This window comes from Callorhinus ursinus, unplaced genomic scaffold (assembly GCF_003265705.2).
Source record: "Callorhinus ursinus isolate GAN/ISIS: 27379988/994484 unplaced genomic scaffold, GSC_fseal_2.0 scaffold4, whole genome shotgun sequence".
NCBI lineage: Eukaryota > Metazoa > Chordata > Mammalia > Carnivora > Otariidae > Callorhinus > Callorhinus ursinus.
In genome coordinates this window covers 4,415,006-4,430,964 of record NW_027397066.1, presented here as the reverse complement: position 1 = coordinate 4,430,964, position 15,959 = coordinate 4,415,006, and the positions used below count along the sequence as shown (strand labels likewise).

General features: G+C 51.6%; 3 protein-coding genes and 1 pseudogene across 7 annotated transcripts in view; 3 read left to right on the top strand and 1 right to left on the bottom strand.

Moving 5' to 3' along the window:
* The window catches only part of S100P (S100 calcium binding protein P), a 3,097-nt gene extending 1,155 nt beyond the window's left edge, over positions 1–1,942 (top strand). The window contains exon 2 of the mRNA XM_025887746.2: positions 1,677–1,942. Within this exon, the coding sequence (XP_025743531.1) occupies positions 1,677–1,826 (150 nt within the window). The 3' untranslated portion in view covers positions 1,827–1,942. The remainder of the gene's footprint in view (positions 1–1,676) is intronic.
* The window catches only part of LOC112836066 (MORF4 family-associated protein 1-like), a 34,371-nt gene extending 25,072 nt beyond the window's left edge, over positions 1–9,299 (bottom strand). For 3 of the 5 annotated variants that reach the window (XR_012377846.1, XM_073891413.1, XM_073891414.1), the window contains exon 1: positions 8,706–9,299. Coding sequence is in view for 4 of the 5 variants with exons in the window: in XM_073891413.1 (XP_073747514.1) it covers positions 8,719–9,078 (360 nt within the window). In the remaining variant the exon portion in view is untranslated. Of the gene's footprint in view, positions 1–4,485; positions 7,693–8,705 lie in introns of those variants that run through there. The other 2 variants (XM_025887744.2, XM_025887745.2) reach the window with 2 other exon arrangements.
* On the top strand, positions 9,097–12,524 carry LOC112835856 (small ribosomal subunit protein eS4, X isoform-like; annotated as a pseudogene).
* A 1,453-nt stretch (positions 12,525–13,977) lies between these two features.
* BLOC1S4 (biogenesis of lysosomal organelles complex 1 subunit 4) lies at positions 13,978–15,321 on the top strand. Its single transcript, XM_025887742.2, has one exon. It carries the CDS (start codon positions 14,028–14,030, stop codon positions 14,682–14,684), a length of 657 nt encoding a protein of 218 aa, XP_025743527.1. The 5' UTR covers positions 13,978–14,027; the 3' UTR covers positions 14,685–15,321.
* The last annotated feature ends 638 nt before the right edge of the window (positions 15,322–15,959 follow it).

The window sequence follows — 15,959 nt, the reverse complement described above, 5'->3', positions numbered from 1 at the left end:
CTCCCCCCTTCCTCCCCTCCTCCCCCTCCCTTCCACCCTCCCCCCTTTCCTCCCCTCCACCCTCCTCCCCTCCTCCCCTCCCCCTTTCCCCCCTTTCCTCCCCTTCTCTCCTCCCTCCCCTTCTCCCTCCTCCCTCCCCTTCTCCCTCCTCCCCTTCTCCCTCCTCCCCTCCCTCCCTCTCTCCCCCTCCCTCCCCTTCTCTTCCGCTCAGCTCCTCAGCTCCAGCCCCCCTTCTTTCCCACTCCTCCCCTCCCCCTCTGGCCCACCTCCTGGCGCCACCAAACCCCACCTACCTGCCCTCTAATGGGTCTACCCTGAGCTGGTTCTTGAAAACGGAAGCCTAAAATTTCAGTCAATTCAAACACACTGAGCACTTCAGTATGTAAAGTCAGTGAGCATATAGATCTTTAAATGAAGTTCTTTTGTTTTTGTCTTTTATAAATGTGTTGGTGGTAGAAAATGTAAAAATACAGAAATGTGGAGGCAAGAAATCCCCCCAACACATTCTCCCTCTTCCTTTCAGCCTTTTCCCCAAAGCTCAAAGCTGATGTGCATGAAATTCTAAATATGCAATTTACTTTCTTTTTTAACTTAATATCACAGCAAACAGTCTCACACCCTGATGCTCACTGAACGCCCCTGACCAGTGGGGAATTGGGCGTGGGTGCAGGTGTTCTGACAACCAGCCAAGTTTGAGCCTAACCCAGGGGGATTTTGAGCCCAAGGTTAGGGGTTGCTGCCGGAGGGGGCAGCGCCAGGTGGTCCGGGGAACACAACTTGAGAACCAGTGGCTAAGCCTGGGATCCTCACCGAAGCACTTGGTAAAAGGTGGGGCTCAGGGGCGCCTGGGAGGCTCAGTTGGTTAAGCCGACTGCCTTCGGCTCGGGTCATGGTCCTGGAGTCCCAGGATCGAGTCCCGCTTCGGGCTCCCTGCTCGGCAAGGAGTCTGCTTCTCCCTCTGACCCTCTTCCCTCTCGTGCTCTCTATCTCTCATTTCTCTCTCTCAAATAAATAAGTAAAATCTTAAAAAAAAAAAAAAAAAGGTGGGGCTCGGGCCGCAGTCCCCCAGGCCTCCAGCGGACGTGGAAAAGCCCAGCGCCCGGTGCAGTGGGGGCTGCGGTCCTGGGGGGCTGTTGGCTACAAACTTCGAGCCCCAGTGTGGGTGGCTGCGGGGTACTGGGCGCAAGGACACCCCTGCAGGGGGTGGTGCGAGGTGAGGCCCTGGCACCCCTGTCCAGCCCCGCCCCCCGCCAGGCCGCCGTCCCGGATTTCCCCTTTCCCCTTTCCTCACGGATCAGACCGAGACCGAGGCCGAGGGGAGGGGAGGGAAGGGGAGGGGAGGGGAGGGGAGGGGAGGGAAGGGGAGGGGTGTGCAGTGCATGGCCCAAATGCGATCTCCTGAGGGGACCCCGCCAAGCTGGCGGCGCGGCCTGGGGGTGGTCCCCCTTCTAAAGCATCTTAAACAGTTCGAAGACACCCCCTTCCAAACTTGCCAGTGGGACGTGCTGCCTCCTGAGCTGCACCACGCGATTCCGATTGGCCCTAAACCCAACTGTGGCTCCGGGGGTAGCTGCCCCGGAGCCCGGTGACCTCCCCTGCCCCGCCCCCGGCGCCCCCCCCCCCCCCCCCCCCCCCCCCCCCCCGCAGCAGTGCTAACCCCGGGCCTCTGTCTCCAGACTAAAAGGGACAGGGACGCCGTGGACAAACTGCTTAAAGACCTGGACGCCAACGGCGACGCCGAGGTGGACTTCAACGAGTTCATCGTGTTTGTGGCCATGCTCACGGCCGCCTGCCACAAGTTCTTTGAGCGGGCGGGGCTCCCCTGACGCCCGGCCAACCCCGAGGCGGAGCAGCCCCTGGCTTCCAGACCAGAGTCCTGTGCGTCCTCGCCTCCTGCCGGCCTGTGGCCGCCCCTGTGATCAGTAAAATGCTTGTGAGATGCTCCCAGTCTGATGGACATGGATTATTTCCTGACCCCCTCAGCGCCCCCACCTCCAACACAACGAGTCCCCTGCCTCCTCCCTTCCTACTCCTGCCCGGTGGGGAGCCGGAGAGGGACAGGACATGGTCAGTGGGTAGGACAGGCCGCCTGCTGACTGCCCCCTGTGCCCGGGGCCGGCGGAGGCCCGGTCCCTGCTTCTGGGGTGGCTCCGCACCGAGGGAGCGCCACCCCGCACTGGACCCACCGAGGCCCGCAGGCCGCGCGGCCCTCTGCCGAGCCCGTCAGAGCTCTACTCTCACCGCTCACCGGGGAGTCTGCCTGTCCCTCTCTCTCGCCCCTCCACCCCACTCGTGCTCGCTCTTTTTTACAGACTTTATTTGTCAGAGAGAGAGCACAAGCAGGGGGGAGCGGCAGGCAGAGGGAGAAGCAGGCTCCCCACTGAGCAAGGAGCCTGATGTGGGACCTGATCTCAGGACCCTGGGACCACGACCTGAGCTGAAGGCGGACTGAACCTGACTGAGCCAGCCAGGCGTCCCAGCAAAACCAGGACCAGGGCTGGCACGAAGCCAGAGCATTGCACTAGTGGCCTAGGGCAGTGGGAGGGGGCAGATGAATCCAAGGTACATTCTGGTCCTAGATTCAATATGCTTCAGTGACAGTGAGGAAGAAGGAAGGGGTTGCTGAGAAAGAGGGAGAAATCAAGGACATCAAAGTTTCTGGCCTAGAAACCTCAGTTTGAGTTATCTGCACTGGTCAGCAGACACAATTAAATTTTTTTTAAGACTTATTTATTTTTGAGAGAGAGGGAAAGGGAGAGAATCTCAAGCAGAGCCAAGGGCTCTGTGTGTCAAGCAGACACAGGGCTCAATCTCATGACCTGAGCTGAGACCAAGTGTCAGACGCTCAACCAAACCAACCACCCAGGCGCCTCACAATCAAATTTAATTTACATACTGAATTGATACTAATTCATTCAATGAGTATTAAGCACCAACCATGTGGCAGCCAAGCATTCATCTCAGGGCTGGGAATTTAGTGGGTAAACAAAATTCCTGCCCCCGAGGGGCTGACGTTCCACATGGAGAGCTCAGACAATACACAAATTAATAACCACATGTCAGGTAGTGAGAAGATAAAAGGGCATAGAGAGCCCCGGGGATGGCAGTGCTGTTTTAAAGAGAAAGCATAAGGCAACGTGGAAGCAGACACTCAAAAAGTGGCCTAGTGAGCTATGTGGATATTGGATACTCGCCTGCTTTCAGAAGAAACAAAAGTATTGTTTTGTATTGTATTGCAACAAAACAGGAGTGAAGACTCAGGCCTCACAAGCCAACTGACCCAAGTGACCGCTGAAGAATTTCCCAAGCCTTCTGGAAAAGAGCACAGAATTTCAGACTTCACAGCAAGGGGAATTTGGGCACGACGGGTTCATCCATGACAAATGAGTTCAGAGCTGCTGACAGAAGGCAATTCAAATTTTCTTTTTTTTTTTTTTAAGATTTTATTTATTTATTTGACAGATAGATAGAGAGCACAAGTAGGCAGAGTGGCAGGCAGAGGGAGAGGGAGAAGCAGGCTCTCCGCTGAGCAGGGAGCCGGACGTGGGACTCGATCCCAGGACCCCGGGATCATGACCTGAGCCGAAGGCAGCTGCTTAACCGACTGAGCCACCCGGGCGCCCCAGCAATTCAAATTTTCTAGCTGACTTGGAAGTTGTTTCAATTCCACAGACACATAATCCAAGTAGGGGAAAAATTTATAAATTAAAATAGGAAATCCACACAAAGCCCTGCATGCCTCTCCATTACACTGCATCACAAGCATGAGTGAAGACCATCCCCTTGTCACCACAGTGCTCTGCATTAGAACCAAGGGTCCAAAATGATTCAGAAGACTTTAAGGCTCTGACCATGAAGGAGGCTTAGCATCAAGCCCTGGGATAATGAAGGGATGAAATTCACCCTAATGGAGGAATATAATCTATGGTCAGTTAATCAAGGGGAAAACCTAGGGGCGCCTGGGTGGCTCAGTTGGTTAAGTGACAGTCGGCTCAGGTCATGATCCCGGGGTCCTGGGATCGAGCCCCGCATCAGGCTCCCTGCTCCGTGGGAAGCCTGCTTCTCCCTCTCCCACTCCCCCTGCTTGTGTTCCCTCTCTCGCTGTGTCTCTCTCTTGTCAAATAAATAAATAAAATCTTTAAGAAAAAAAGACTCTCTCTCTCCAACTTCCTCTGCCCCTTCCCCCACCACAAGCACACAAGTTCTCTCTCAAAAAAAAAAAAAGTTAGGCTTTGGGGCACCTGGGTGGCTCAGTCGTTAAGCGTCTGCCTTCGGCTCAGGTCATGATCCCAGGGTCCTGGGATCGAGCCCCACATCAAGCCCCGCATCAAGCCCTCCATCGGGCTCCCTGCTCCGTGGGAAGCCTGCTTCTCCCTCTCCCACTCTCCCTGCTTGTGTTCCCTCTCTCGCTGTGTCTCTCTCTTGTCAAATAAATAAATAAAATCTTAAAAAAAAAGGGGGGGGGAAACCTATGCATACACTGTAGACATCTACACACACACACACACACACACACACACACACACAGAGGTATGGCAAGTTTTTCAGTCCCAACACATCTGTTTTTAAATCAGTGAAGCAACTTATAAAAGTTTCCTCAATCAAGGTCCATAATATCTCAAAGAGGGGGTGCTTCTTCAACCAGCTCCTCCAATTAAGACAACATGGAGTAACTAACCTGCAATGTACATCAACAGGAAGGAGAAACCTTGTGGGCTGTAAGCCACAAAGACTTTGGGTGAACTGTTAGCACAGTTTAACTTAGTTGGGTTGACTGACACAGAGAGAAACCAAGTCTTGACCCCAGGAAAGCCTAGTGGGTCTCCCTACTCCCCTGCTTGAGGTCAGGCCCTCAACCCCCATCTGCACCAGCCCCCATATTCTTGCCTTCACCCAAGCTCCCACCGATGCACAGACCATAAGCAGTGTAAGCCTCCCACGCTACAGATGTGACCACGGACACTCCCCTCCTCCTGGGTCTCAAGGGCTCCCAGCACTTCTGTTCCTGCTCAAGACTTCATAAGGGCAGGAGCACGGACAAGGATTCCACAGACAGAAACAGCCTCTGCAAAGGACTTTCTTTGTGCCCAAGTACTTTATGACAAAAGTACACATTCATCCAAGACATGTATCTCGGCCTGTCATCATGAACATGTGTTTGCTCTGATCAAATCCCATTTAGTGACTCTGGAAATTGCACCCTGCCTGTCCTATGGCTTTGAGCATCCCTTACATAGGCTGATGCAGATGCATTAACTCCCTGATGAAGCCTCTCTCCTCTGCTTGCCCCTCTCACCTGGCTCCCACAGTGCCCCCCACAGTATCCCCAGGGCTGCAGCTCACGTGGTTCCCTGAGCTTCTGGTGCTCCCCTGGTGTCTACTCTCAGAGGTTGTACTCCATATTCAAGGGCAAGTCATTTGCTCTGAAGAGCTTCCCAGTCCCCTCCATGAGGGCTGAATCCCTCCTCATGCTCCCACAGATACTCAAGCACACTGCAGTGCAATTACTGGTCCCAGCTCTTCCCAACCCAGGCCTTTCCTTCACATTCCTCGGATGGGACAGAAAGCATGTTATGCTCCCACCGATTGAGAGGCTAAACAACTTTTCAGCATACCGATGGCCTGAAGTTCATCTCTGTTAGGAGCTGAGTGTTCTGTCATCCCATCCCCACAGCACTTGACATAAGCAATTCTCCCTCCAGGTTCTGGGCTCACAGAGAACCCCAAACTTCAAGCAGCTCAGTCTCGCTTGCTGATGGCAGCGCTGAAAGAAGGGTGTCCATTTCAAAAGAAATTTATTAACACACACAGGGACGGGGCGCCTGGGTGGTTCAGTTGTTAAGCCTTCGGCTCAGGTCATGATCCCAGGGTCCTGGGATCGAGCCCCGCATCGGGCTCCCTGCTCGGCGGGAAGCCTGCTTCTCCCTCTCCCACTCCCCCTGCTTGTGTTCCCTCTCTCACTGTGTCTCTCTCTGTCAAATAAATAAACAAAAATAAATAAAATCTTAAAAAAAAAAATAACAACACACACACAGGGGCTTTGGTCATCTGAACATCTTGAAAAAAGGTTTTCTATAGATCTTTGTTTTTCGAGGTAAATAAACACTTATTTATCACATGTCTGACTTTGACCTCAAATACCCGTCAGGTCTACTCTGATAGACTAGAAAGGACTTTATGGGCCCTGATGATGCCTTTTCCTTTCTCCAGCGTCCCCAGGCTCCTTGTAGATTGTCTCTTTGATGCAATCCTCTGAAACCCCTGTAACGTGTGAGGGCATTCCGACAGCGAAGCATACTCCCATCATTCCCTATCCAAACTTCTTTGTCATTTGGGGCCAGCGAGGTTGTCTCAATAAACTCACTGGACAGGTGACACCACATACACCAGACACTATGCCACAAGACACAGGTCTCCTCCTGCGTCTCACAGGAATCAAAGTTCCAGAATATACACCTAACCATCTTCCATCTCCAAGTGCCTTCTAGTTCTTCCTAGTGCTTCCCAAAGCAGTCTCACCCCTACGCCAGTCACCAGCTTCACCCAAGCAGTGCCTTCCATGCATCTCCACAGACAGAAGACTCTGGCCCCAAGTCTACACACGTTCTGAAGGTCCAGAGAACAATCAGGTCACATGGGTAACAGCAAAACACAAGGCCACTCCAACATTCCAAACACAGCAAAGTAACAACAATAAACCTGAGCGCTGAAACCACTCTTCATTAAGCCCCATTTCCCTTATGAGAGTATTTCTCATGCAATAGTTATTTCTCAGGAACCAAATACACTGGACAATCTAAACCCATGTCAGGGTCACCAGCTGAAGCCAGTATCCACCTTGTTAATTCAGATGAAAAGACAAACACTAGAGGTCTTAGCGTCCCCAGGCACAGCTGGACTGGCAAGGAAACACGCAGACCCAGACCCAAGAGCCCGGAATGCTTGCGGATCATTCAAAGGAACGTGAAGGATGCAATCCCACTAGTTTACGCGCAGAGAAGTAGCTCCTTTAGGCACGTACCAGCTGCTGAACGACACTATCCTGACCAAAGAATCACCAGATGTACCTAAGGAAATCTCTAACATAAGAAAGACATTTTGGGAACGCCCGGGTGGCTCAGTCGGTTAAGCATCTGCCTTTGGCTCAGGTCATGATCCCAGGGTCCTGGGATAGAGCCCCACATCAGCCTCACTTCAGCCCCGCATCAGGCTCCTTGTACAGCGGGGAGCCTGCTTCTCCCTCTGTCTGCGGGTCCCCCTGCTTGTGTTTGTTTGTGTGCTCTAGTGCCTACGAGCTCTCTCTCTCTCTGACAAATAAATAAATAAAATCTTAAAAAAAAAAGACATTTTTCAGATTCCAAATCTCTTAAGATCGAAAAGACAGACCCTCCATGGGACCGAATAACTAAGTAACACCTGTGAACACAACTCCACCTCTAATCCATCAAGGGCGTCCAGCTTCTGAGGAGACCCCCGCCCCAAATTTTGCCCTTAAAAACCCTCACCTGAAAGCCATCGGGCAGTTTGGGACTTGGAGCATTAGCTCCCCATTCTCCTGAGTGGTGCCACACCAAGAACAGCCTACCTCTCTTCACTGCAAAACCTCCATGTCAGTCTTTTACTGGCTTGCTGCGCATCCGAGGGACGAATTCTCGTTTGGCTCCTTTATACAACCACTGACCCTAAGGGAGGCTGTCACATGCAGATAAAAAACATACAAAAACAGAATAAACAACAAGCTATTTCAGCTTTCTCGAGGTGTCAGCCCAGGTGACCAGAGTCCATCAGCTGTGAACCTAAGGCACAACTGGAAGAAATTTACCGTCAAGACACTGAGTCTCAGATTTCTGCATCCTGGTATTTAAAAAAAAAAAAAGAATTAACCATCCACAGGAATGCCACTTCTTGGGGTACCTCGGTGGCTCAGTCGTTAAGCCTCTGCCTTTGGCTCAGGTCATGGTCCCAGGGTCCTGGGATCAAGCCTGGCATCGAGCTCCCTGCTCCGCAGGAAGCCTGCTTCTCCCTCTCCCACTCCCCCTGCTTGTGTTCCCTCTCTCGCTGTGTCTCTCTGTGTCAAATAAATAAACAAAAATCTTTTTAAAAAATAAGTTAATAAAAAAAAAAGAATGCCACTTCTTTCAGACAGAGTCCTCTGACACGTCTGCCTTCTAGAAGAACCTGGACATTTCTAGGCAAGGCCTACAGCTTCACACTTCTCTGTTTCTTTTCCTGTGTTCTCCCCCTCCCCTATTTTGCTCTATGGCTAAGTTTCCTTTGGTCCCCCGCCACCACCCTCCTTGGTGCCTCGGCGGCTCTACCTCCAGCAACTGTCCCTTTGGAGGTGAATTTTCGGTTTCACAAAGACAAACCGAGTTATTCTAATTTTTCTCTAATGACCGGCGGGGGCGGGAGGATCTACTATCACCTATCCAGGCCAGCACGCACTCACTTTCCTCTCAACCTCAGCTTTGCTCCCACTGCCCCACTTCTGACGCAGTGAGACCGAGGCTTCACCTTCACTCCTACGACAGGACGACCACCCGGGAAGCTACTGAAATCGGCGATGTTGACGACCCGGCCCCGCACCCGGCCCCGCACCCGGCCCGCACCCGGCCCGCACCCGGCCCCGCACCCGGCCCCGCACCCGGCCCCGCACCCGGCCCGCACCCGGCCCCGCACCCGGCCCCGCCGGCCTCCCGCCTTACCGCCCGCGCTCCTTCAGGACGACTCGCTTCTCTCTATCCGCCGCACCAGCTCCACCAGCATCTCTGCCATCTTCGCGATCTCCTTGGCCTTCTCCTCGGCCTTCTCGCACCTCTTGGCCGCTCTGCCCTCCACTCCGTCGTTGGGGTTCTGCAGATGGTTCAGGGCGCTCTCCTCCGACGCCTCCACCTGCGTTTTTATTTGGAGGAGCATATTGTCCATCTCCCACAGCTTGCTCCTGTTCCGCATGTAGGCTCTCCCGTGCTCCCGGGTGAGGGCCGCGATGTCCTCCCGCATCTCGTTGATGACCGGGAGCAGGAACTGCTCGAAATCCTCCTCCGGCTCCGCCAGCTCGACGATGTCCCAGGGCCGCATCTGTCCTGCCACTTCTTCATGCCCGCACCCCTGGGGACGGCTAAGCCGTTACTGCGGGCAGCCGCGCAACAGCAGTGCTCCCGAATTATCCCTCAGTGTTCCTCCTTTTACGCCGTCCGCTTCAGAACCGCTACGGACAGCCACGCCCTGAACGCACACCGCGGCCGGGCCAACCACGGATACCTGCAGCCATCACTAGCTGCGGGCGTGTTGGCGGCACTTTCACGACGTGGCCCGGCCCCCTTACGGCCGTGCCTGGGACAAGCCTGGTGGCGGGTGCGCGCACGCAGACGGGACTCTGTCCCGGGCGCGCGCGCCCCCCCCCCCCGCTTCCCGCCCCCTGCCCCGCCCCCTTCTCTAATTAGGCCTTGGGAGCGCTTTGGCAGCGCCTTGCTTACCTCCTCCGCGAGGGCATCCCCCGGCTTTTACTTTTACTTTTTCTTTATTTTTTTTTAAGTGAAAGCAATTTTCCCTCCCTAGTATTTGAATAACACAGGCTGATGTTTACAGCACTTACTATCCAGGCACGCACTGCTCTAAGTGCTTAGATTAATTCATTTAACCTCAGAGCAAACCTGTTAGATGAAAAACTGGCTAAAAACCGTGCTTAGGGTCAGAATTTGAACCTGAGCCATTTGGGTCTACAGTCGCTGCTCTCAACTAGAGCACATGCTCCCTCTTCTGGGACAGGGCCCTTAAGTCAAAAACCCGGAATCCTAACTGGCCTTTTCTCTGTACTCCCCACCCCTTGCTCCCAGATTTTTGTCCTGGGGGTATTTTTCTCCCGCTGCCGGATTGTTCTGGTCAGTAGGTTTTGGCCTCTCTTCGAGGTAGGGGAGCTGAAGGTACTCCATTTCAGAAAGGCCCTGTCTCTCTTCTTTCTCTACTAGACCACACTTACTCATGTTCTATATTTTGCATCTGAATAAACCAAAGAAGCTATGTTCCCACTTCAAAGGGAAACAAGAAAGTTAGTCATTCTCTGAATTTTTGTCTTAGGCCCCCAAACACCTGATAACATCCAAGAAGAGCCAGATCCCAAACATGTTTCCAGGACATTAGCTTTGAACAAACTTAAGCTGACGCTGGCATCAATAACCCCTACCTTCGATGATTTATAGAATCACACCTATTATTCACCTGCCACTCACCTTTGAGCGGACCCTACTCTGGATTCCTGAAGGAACACGTACCCTACATCCCTTTCCAATATAAACCCCTAGCCCCAAGCAAGGAAGAGACTCATTCTCCTTTCCTTTCTGAGTCTCCCAGACACTCAGTCTGCTAAACTCTGTCATTCACACTATTCAATAAACTCTGTTTTTACTTTCTCTGGCTCGCATTTGATTTCTGTCCTGTGCAGAGTTGGTCCTACAGGGCCCCCCCCTCAGGGTCCTCAGACCCAACCTGCCTGCATCATCTTCACCAGGCTATAAGCAACCCAAGATGAAGGGCCACTTCTGATTTGGCTCTGTCCTTAGCCTCTCCTGGCAGCCTGGACACAAGTAGGGCCTTAGGGAATGTTTTAGAGAGAAGGCCTCCTTTCCTAAAATATAAGTGCCTCTGCCTACTAGAGGCTCCTTGAGGACGGGTTCTGGTCTCGGTCCTTAGCACCTACAGGACCTGCAAAACAGCAGGGGCCCAGTAAAATGCTGCTTTAATATTCATTTAACAAAAAATGTTTGCGCACTGAGAGTATGCCACTGTGGAATGGATGGAGCCTCTTTCCAGTCTTGTTCAGCCAGTGTCCCACTAACCGTACTTTGGAGGGATACTGCTTGCAACAGGGCCACAGATTAGAGCTTTAGTGTTCCAGTCTCGTAAGTAAAGACCGGTGATCCCAGGCTGAATATCCGTCAATGGGACGATGCATATGTGAGATGATGTGCAGGAAAGTGTTTTGCAAATACCAAAGCACCCGCAGATATAAGTGGTGATAGTGTTATAATTATTATGACAGTGAACAGAGGTTATTTGATGTCAAAGCTTTTAGAGTCAGAAACATCCTGCATTGGGTCCTCCTAGTCCCTCCAGTTTCTTGTTCTGTGACCTTGGACAAGTTGGTTAACCCGAACACATATCTCTGAGTGTCAATTTCCACCTGTTGCTCCAGGCTGGGCATTGGACATATGATCCCTAATGATCATCTCATGATCTTTGTAGTTCCTAATAATTATATGATATGGTTTGCCCAAGATTTTATATCTTGCTCTTTTCATGCCTAGTGCAGCCATGGCCCGTGGTTCCAAGAGCATCTGAAGCATGTAGTATTGGATACTGGATAAACTGATCGGTGTGTTTGCTCCTCACCCATCTGCTGGTCCCCATAAGCTGAGAGAATGTCTGCTTTCAATCATCTTCCTAAGGAACAGACTTAAGTATGTCCTAACAGGAGATGAAGTAAATAAGATCTGGGGCGCCTGGGTGGCTCAGTTGGTTAAGCGACTGCCTTCGGCTCAGGTCATGATCCTGGAGTCCCGGGATCGAGTCCCATATCGGGCTCCCTGCTTGGCAGGGAGTCTGCTTCTCCCTCTAACCCTCTTCCCTCTCGTGCTATCTCTCGTTCTCTCTCTCTCAAATAAATAAATAAAAATCTTAAAAAAAAAAAGATCTGTATGCAGCATTTTATTAAGATTGATGGCAAGAGGGGTGCCTGGGTGGCTCAGTCGTTAAGCGTCTGCCTTCGGCTCAGGTCACGATCCCGGGGTCCTGGGATCAAGCCCCGCATCGGGCTCCCTGCTCCACGGGAAGCCTGCCTCTCCCTCTCCCACTCCCCCTGCTTGTGTTCCCTCTCACGCTGTCTCTCTCCCTCTCTCTGTGTCAAATAAAGAAAGAAAGAAAATCTTAAAAAAAAAAAAAAAAAAGATTGGTGGCAAGGTCTGAACTGATATAACCTACCCCGCTGGTTTTATGGATGTCATCATCATTGACAAGACTGGGGAGAATTTCTGTCTGATCTATGACACCAAAGGTCGCTTTGCTGTTCATCGGATTACACCTGAGAAGGCCAAGTATAAGTTGTACAAAGTGAGAAAGACCTTTGTGGGGACAAAAGGAATCCCTCGTTTGGTGACTCAAGATGCTCACACCATCTGCTACCCTGATCCCCTCATTAAGGTGAATAACACCATCCAGATTGATTTGGAGACTGGAGACATCACTGATTTCATCAAGTTTGACACGGGCAATCTGTGTATGGTGACCGGAGGTGCTAACCTGGGAAGAATTGGTGTGATCACCAACAGAGAGAGAGACACCCTGGTTCTTTTGATGTCGTTCACGTGAAAGATGCCAAGGGCAACAGCTCTGCCACCCAACTCTCCAACATTTTTGTTATTGGCAAAGGCAACAAACCATGGATTTCTCTTCCCCGTGGAAAGGGTATCCACCTCACCATTGCTGGAGAGAGGGACAAGAGATTGGCGGCCAAACAGAGCAGCGGGTAAAATGGTCCCTAGGTGAGGTGACTGGAAGACTTTATAATTAATTAAAGATCATACAGCACAAAAAATTTTAGAAAATATTTTATATCGTGTGTCCTGAGTGTCCCCTTTCACTCTCCAAACCTTCCTGGTTTGATGAATTGGAACTTATTAAAGGAAGATATATGACAAAGAACTTATATTCAAACTGTATTGAGAACTTCTATAGATCAATAAGGAAAAGACAAATAACTCAATTTAAAAGTGGGCAAGACTTGGGCGCCTGGGCGGCTCAGTGGTCAAGCATCTGCCTTTGGCTCAGGTCGTGGCCCCAGGGTCCTGGGATCGAGCCCCACATCAGGCTCCCTGCTCAGCAGGAGGCCTGCTTCTCCCTCTCCCACTCCCCCTGCTTGTGTTCCCTCTCTCGCTGTGTCTCTCTCTGTCAAATAAATGAATAAAATCTTAAAAAAAAAAAAAAAAAAAGGTGGGCAAGACTTGAGCCAGCACTTCACAAAATGGAATATCCACATGGCCAAAAAGTATATAAAAAGGTGCTAAAGTTCAAGATTCAACAGGGGAGGGCGCCTGGGTGGCTCAGTTGGTTAAGCGACTGCCTTCGGCTCAGGTCATGATCCTGGAGTCTCCGGATCGAGTCCCGCATCGGGCTCCCTGCTCAGCGGGGAGTCTGCTTCTCCCTCTGACCCTCCCTCCTCTCATGTGCTCTCTCTCTCTCTCTCTCTCTCTCAAATAAATAAAATCTTAAAAAAAAAAGATTCAACAGGGGAATGCCAATTAAAACCACACAGATAGCACTCACTATACATCCACAAGAATGGCTAAAAATGAAAATATTGACAATACCAAGTGTTGGGGGAAGTGTGGAAAAAAGCTGAGAACATTCCAAGTCATCAAGAATAGCAAGGTTGGGGCGCCTGGGTGGCTCAGTTGGTTAAGCGACTGCCTTCGGCTCAGGTCATGATCTTGGAGTCCCGGGATCGAGTCCCGCATCGGGCTCCCTGCTTGGCGGGGAGTCTGCTTCTCCATCTGACCCTCTTCCCTCTTGTGCTATCTCTCATTCTCTCTCTATCAAATAAATAAATAAAATATTTTAAAAAAAAGAATAGCAAGGTTAAGGGACCTTCCTTTTGTTTATTTCTCTTCTCTTTCATTTCAATATAAGTAGCAAAAAGAAACTAGGGACAGTGGGAAGCTCCTCACGGGTCCTTGACATGTTCTATATCTTGATGTGGATGGAGGTTACATGATTGTGTGAACACGCAGAAGATACACTGAGGACGTACGCGTCTTACCCTAGTTCTGTTACACCTTCACATTTTAAAAAAGGGTTCTGCGAGCACGTGCGCGCGCACGAGCGTCCAGGGGCTGGAAACAGATTGGCGCGCGTGCGTGTACGTGAGCGCGCGGAGGCCGGAGGCTGGGGCGCGCCCGCGCCCGCGTGCGTGCGGAGGGGCCGGAAGCCGAACTGGGAAGCCGGAAGCGGGGCGGGCCGCCCGGCCGTAGCGGGCCATGGAGGATCGTCCCGCGGGTGATGGGCCGCCGCGCGAGGGGTCGGCGGAGGAGGAGGCCGAGCTCCAGGGAGCTGCCTGGAGCGGGGACAGCGGCAACGTGTCCCAGAGCCACAGCAGCGCGTCGGGGCCGTGGGAGGACGAGGGCTCAGAGCTGGGCGCGCCGGGCCGCGATCTGCCGCTGCTGCGTCGCGCCGCCGCGGGCTGCGCCGCCTGCCTGTTGCCGGGAGCCGGGCCGCGGCCCGAGGTCGAGGCCCTGGACGCCAGCCTGGAGGACCTGCTCACCAGAGTGGACGAGTTCGTGGGCATGCTGGACATCCTGCGCGGAGACTCCTCCCACGTCGTCAGCGAGGGTGTGCCTCGCATTTACGCGAAGGCCACCGAGATGCGGCAGGTCTACAGCAAGATCGACCGGCTCGAGGCCTTCGTGGGGATGATCGGCGCCAGCGTGGCCAGGATGGAGGAGCAGGTGGCCAGGGCGGAGGCCGAGCTGGGCGCTTTTCCCAGCGCCTTCAGGAAACTGCTGCACACGATCAGCGTGCCCTCCTTCTTCAACAAGGCGCCCTCCAGCAGGCCGCAGCAGAGCGGCTACGAGCCGCCCGTCCTGTTCCGGACCGAAGACCACTTTCCCTGTTGCAGCGAGAGACCCCAGATCTGAGTCCGCCGGCCGGCACTGCCAGGGGACGCTGTCTGAGGTTACTGCGGGCGCTGAGTCAGCTGGAAGTCCGCTGTAGACACATCCACGGTGTCGGGAGTATGGCGTGTCTGTCTTTTGCACACTCTTGTTTCTCACTGTCTGCATGACTTCACGTAAGGATGTGTGGTTTTCTGTGTCTTCCAGTGCTAAACTGACGGCTGCATGGGCGGGGGCGTCGGGGAAGCCAAATGAATACTCGAGTTTATCTGTGCGCTGTGGCAAAACTTGTTTTTATAGGTTTTACAGCTCAACCAACAGTATTACCTTTTCCAAGTTTCTATATTTTATACTTTTAAGAAAAACTGCTGAAATGTTTAAGTTTTGTTGTTATTCGATCCTAATAGCGATTCCATTTTCTGTAGCTTTTAGGGTAGATGGTAAGTTATTTCAGGTTATATTAAACTTTGCACATCATGAGTTGTAAACCGAAGGAAATCATACAGATTCTGAGAAGATGTCTTGATTTATTGCAACTAATTCTGAAGTTGTATTTGAAAGTAGGCCCTCCGAATCTTAATTTGTCCACAGCAAACATGTCTGTATGTGGTTCCTAACATTTGGTTTATAATTTAAATATTAATAAAAATTTTAAATTTTATTGGAAAAGCTTTTCTTCTGGAAAGGATTTTACGTATTTCCTTTTCTGTTTGTTTGAAAATAGATATATTGCTCATGATTGTAGGGATAAGGAAAAGTGGCTTGGGAGTACCTCCTTGAGAATGTGAAAAATGTGAAAAAGCTTGGCTGCTATTTCACAGAATTTTATGTTTCTTTCCTCTCAAAGTGAATAGTTAAATCGCATCTGTGAATGACTGGTATTAGGATTTTGTTCTTTCACCCACAGCATGGAATCCTAAAGATGTTTTGCAGATACAACAGGCTTTGATCTTGATTTGGATCTTACTCTGTTTTATTAATTGGTCCTCCTAGACAGTAAACCTCAAATAAGCACCCAGCTTAGGTTGCTTTTGTGTCATTTATCGTAGAACTTAGAGGCTAACAGAGTGGGCATATTCTCCCTTACCTGTATATGATGATAAATCTGATCTTGTAGGGATGCCTGGGTGGGTGGCTCAGTCGGTTAAGCATCTGCCTTCCGCTCAGGTCATGATCTCAGGGTCCTGGGATCGAGTCCTGCCTCAGGCTTCTTGCTCACCAAGGAGCCTGCCTCTCCCTGTACCTGCAGCATGTGTTCTCTCTCTCTCTCTCTCTCTCTTTGACAACAACAAAAAAATA

Bases quoted from the DNA above. Each gene is read 5' to 3' on its own strand.
- BLOC1S4 (XM_025887742.2), top strand. From the start codon at position 14,028: ATGGAGGATCGTCCCGCGGGTGATGGGCCGCCGCGCGAGGGGTCGGCG.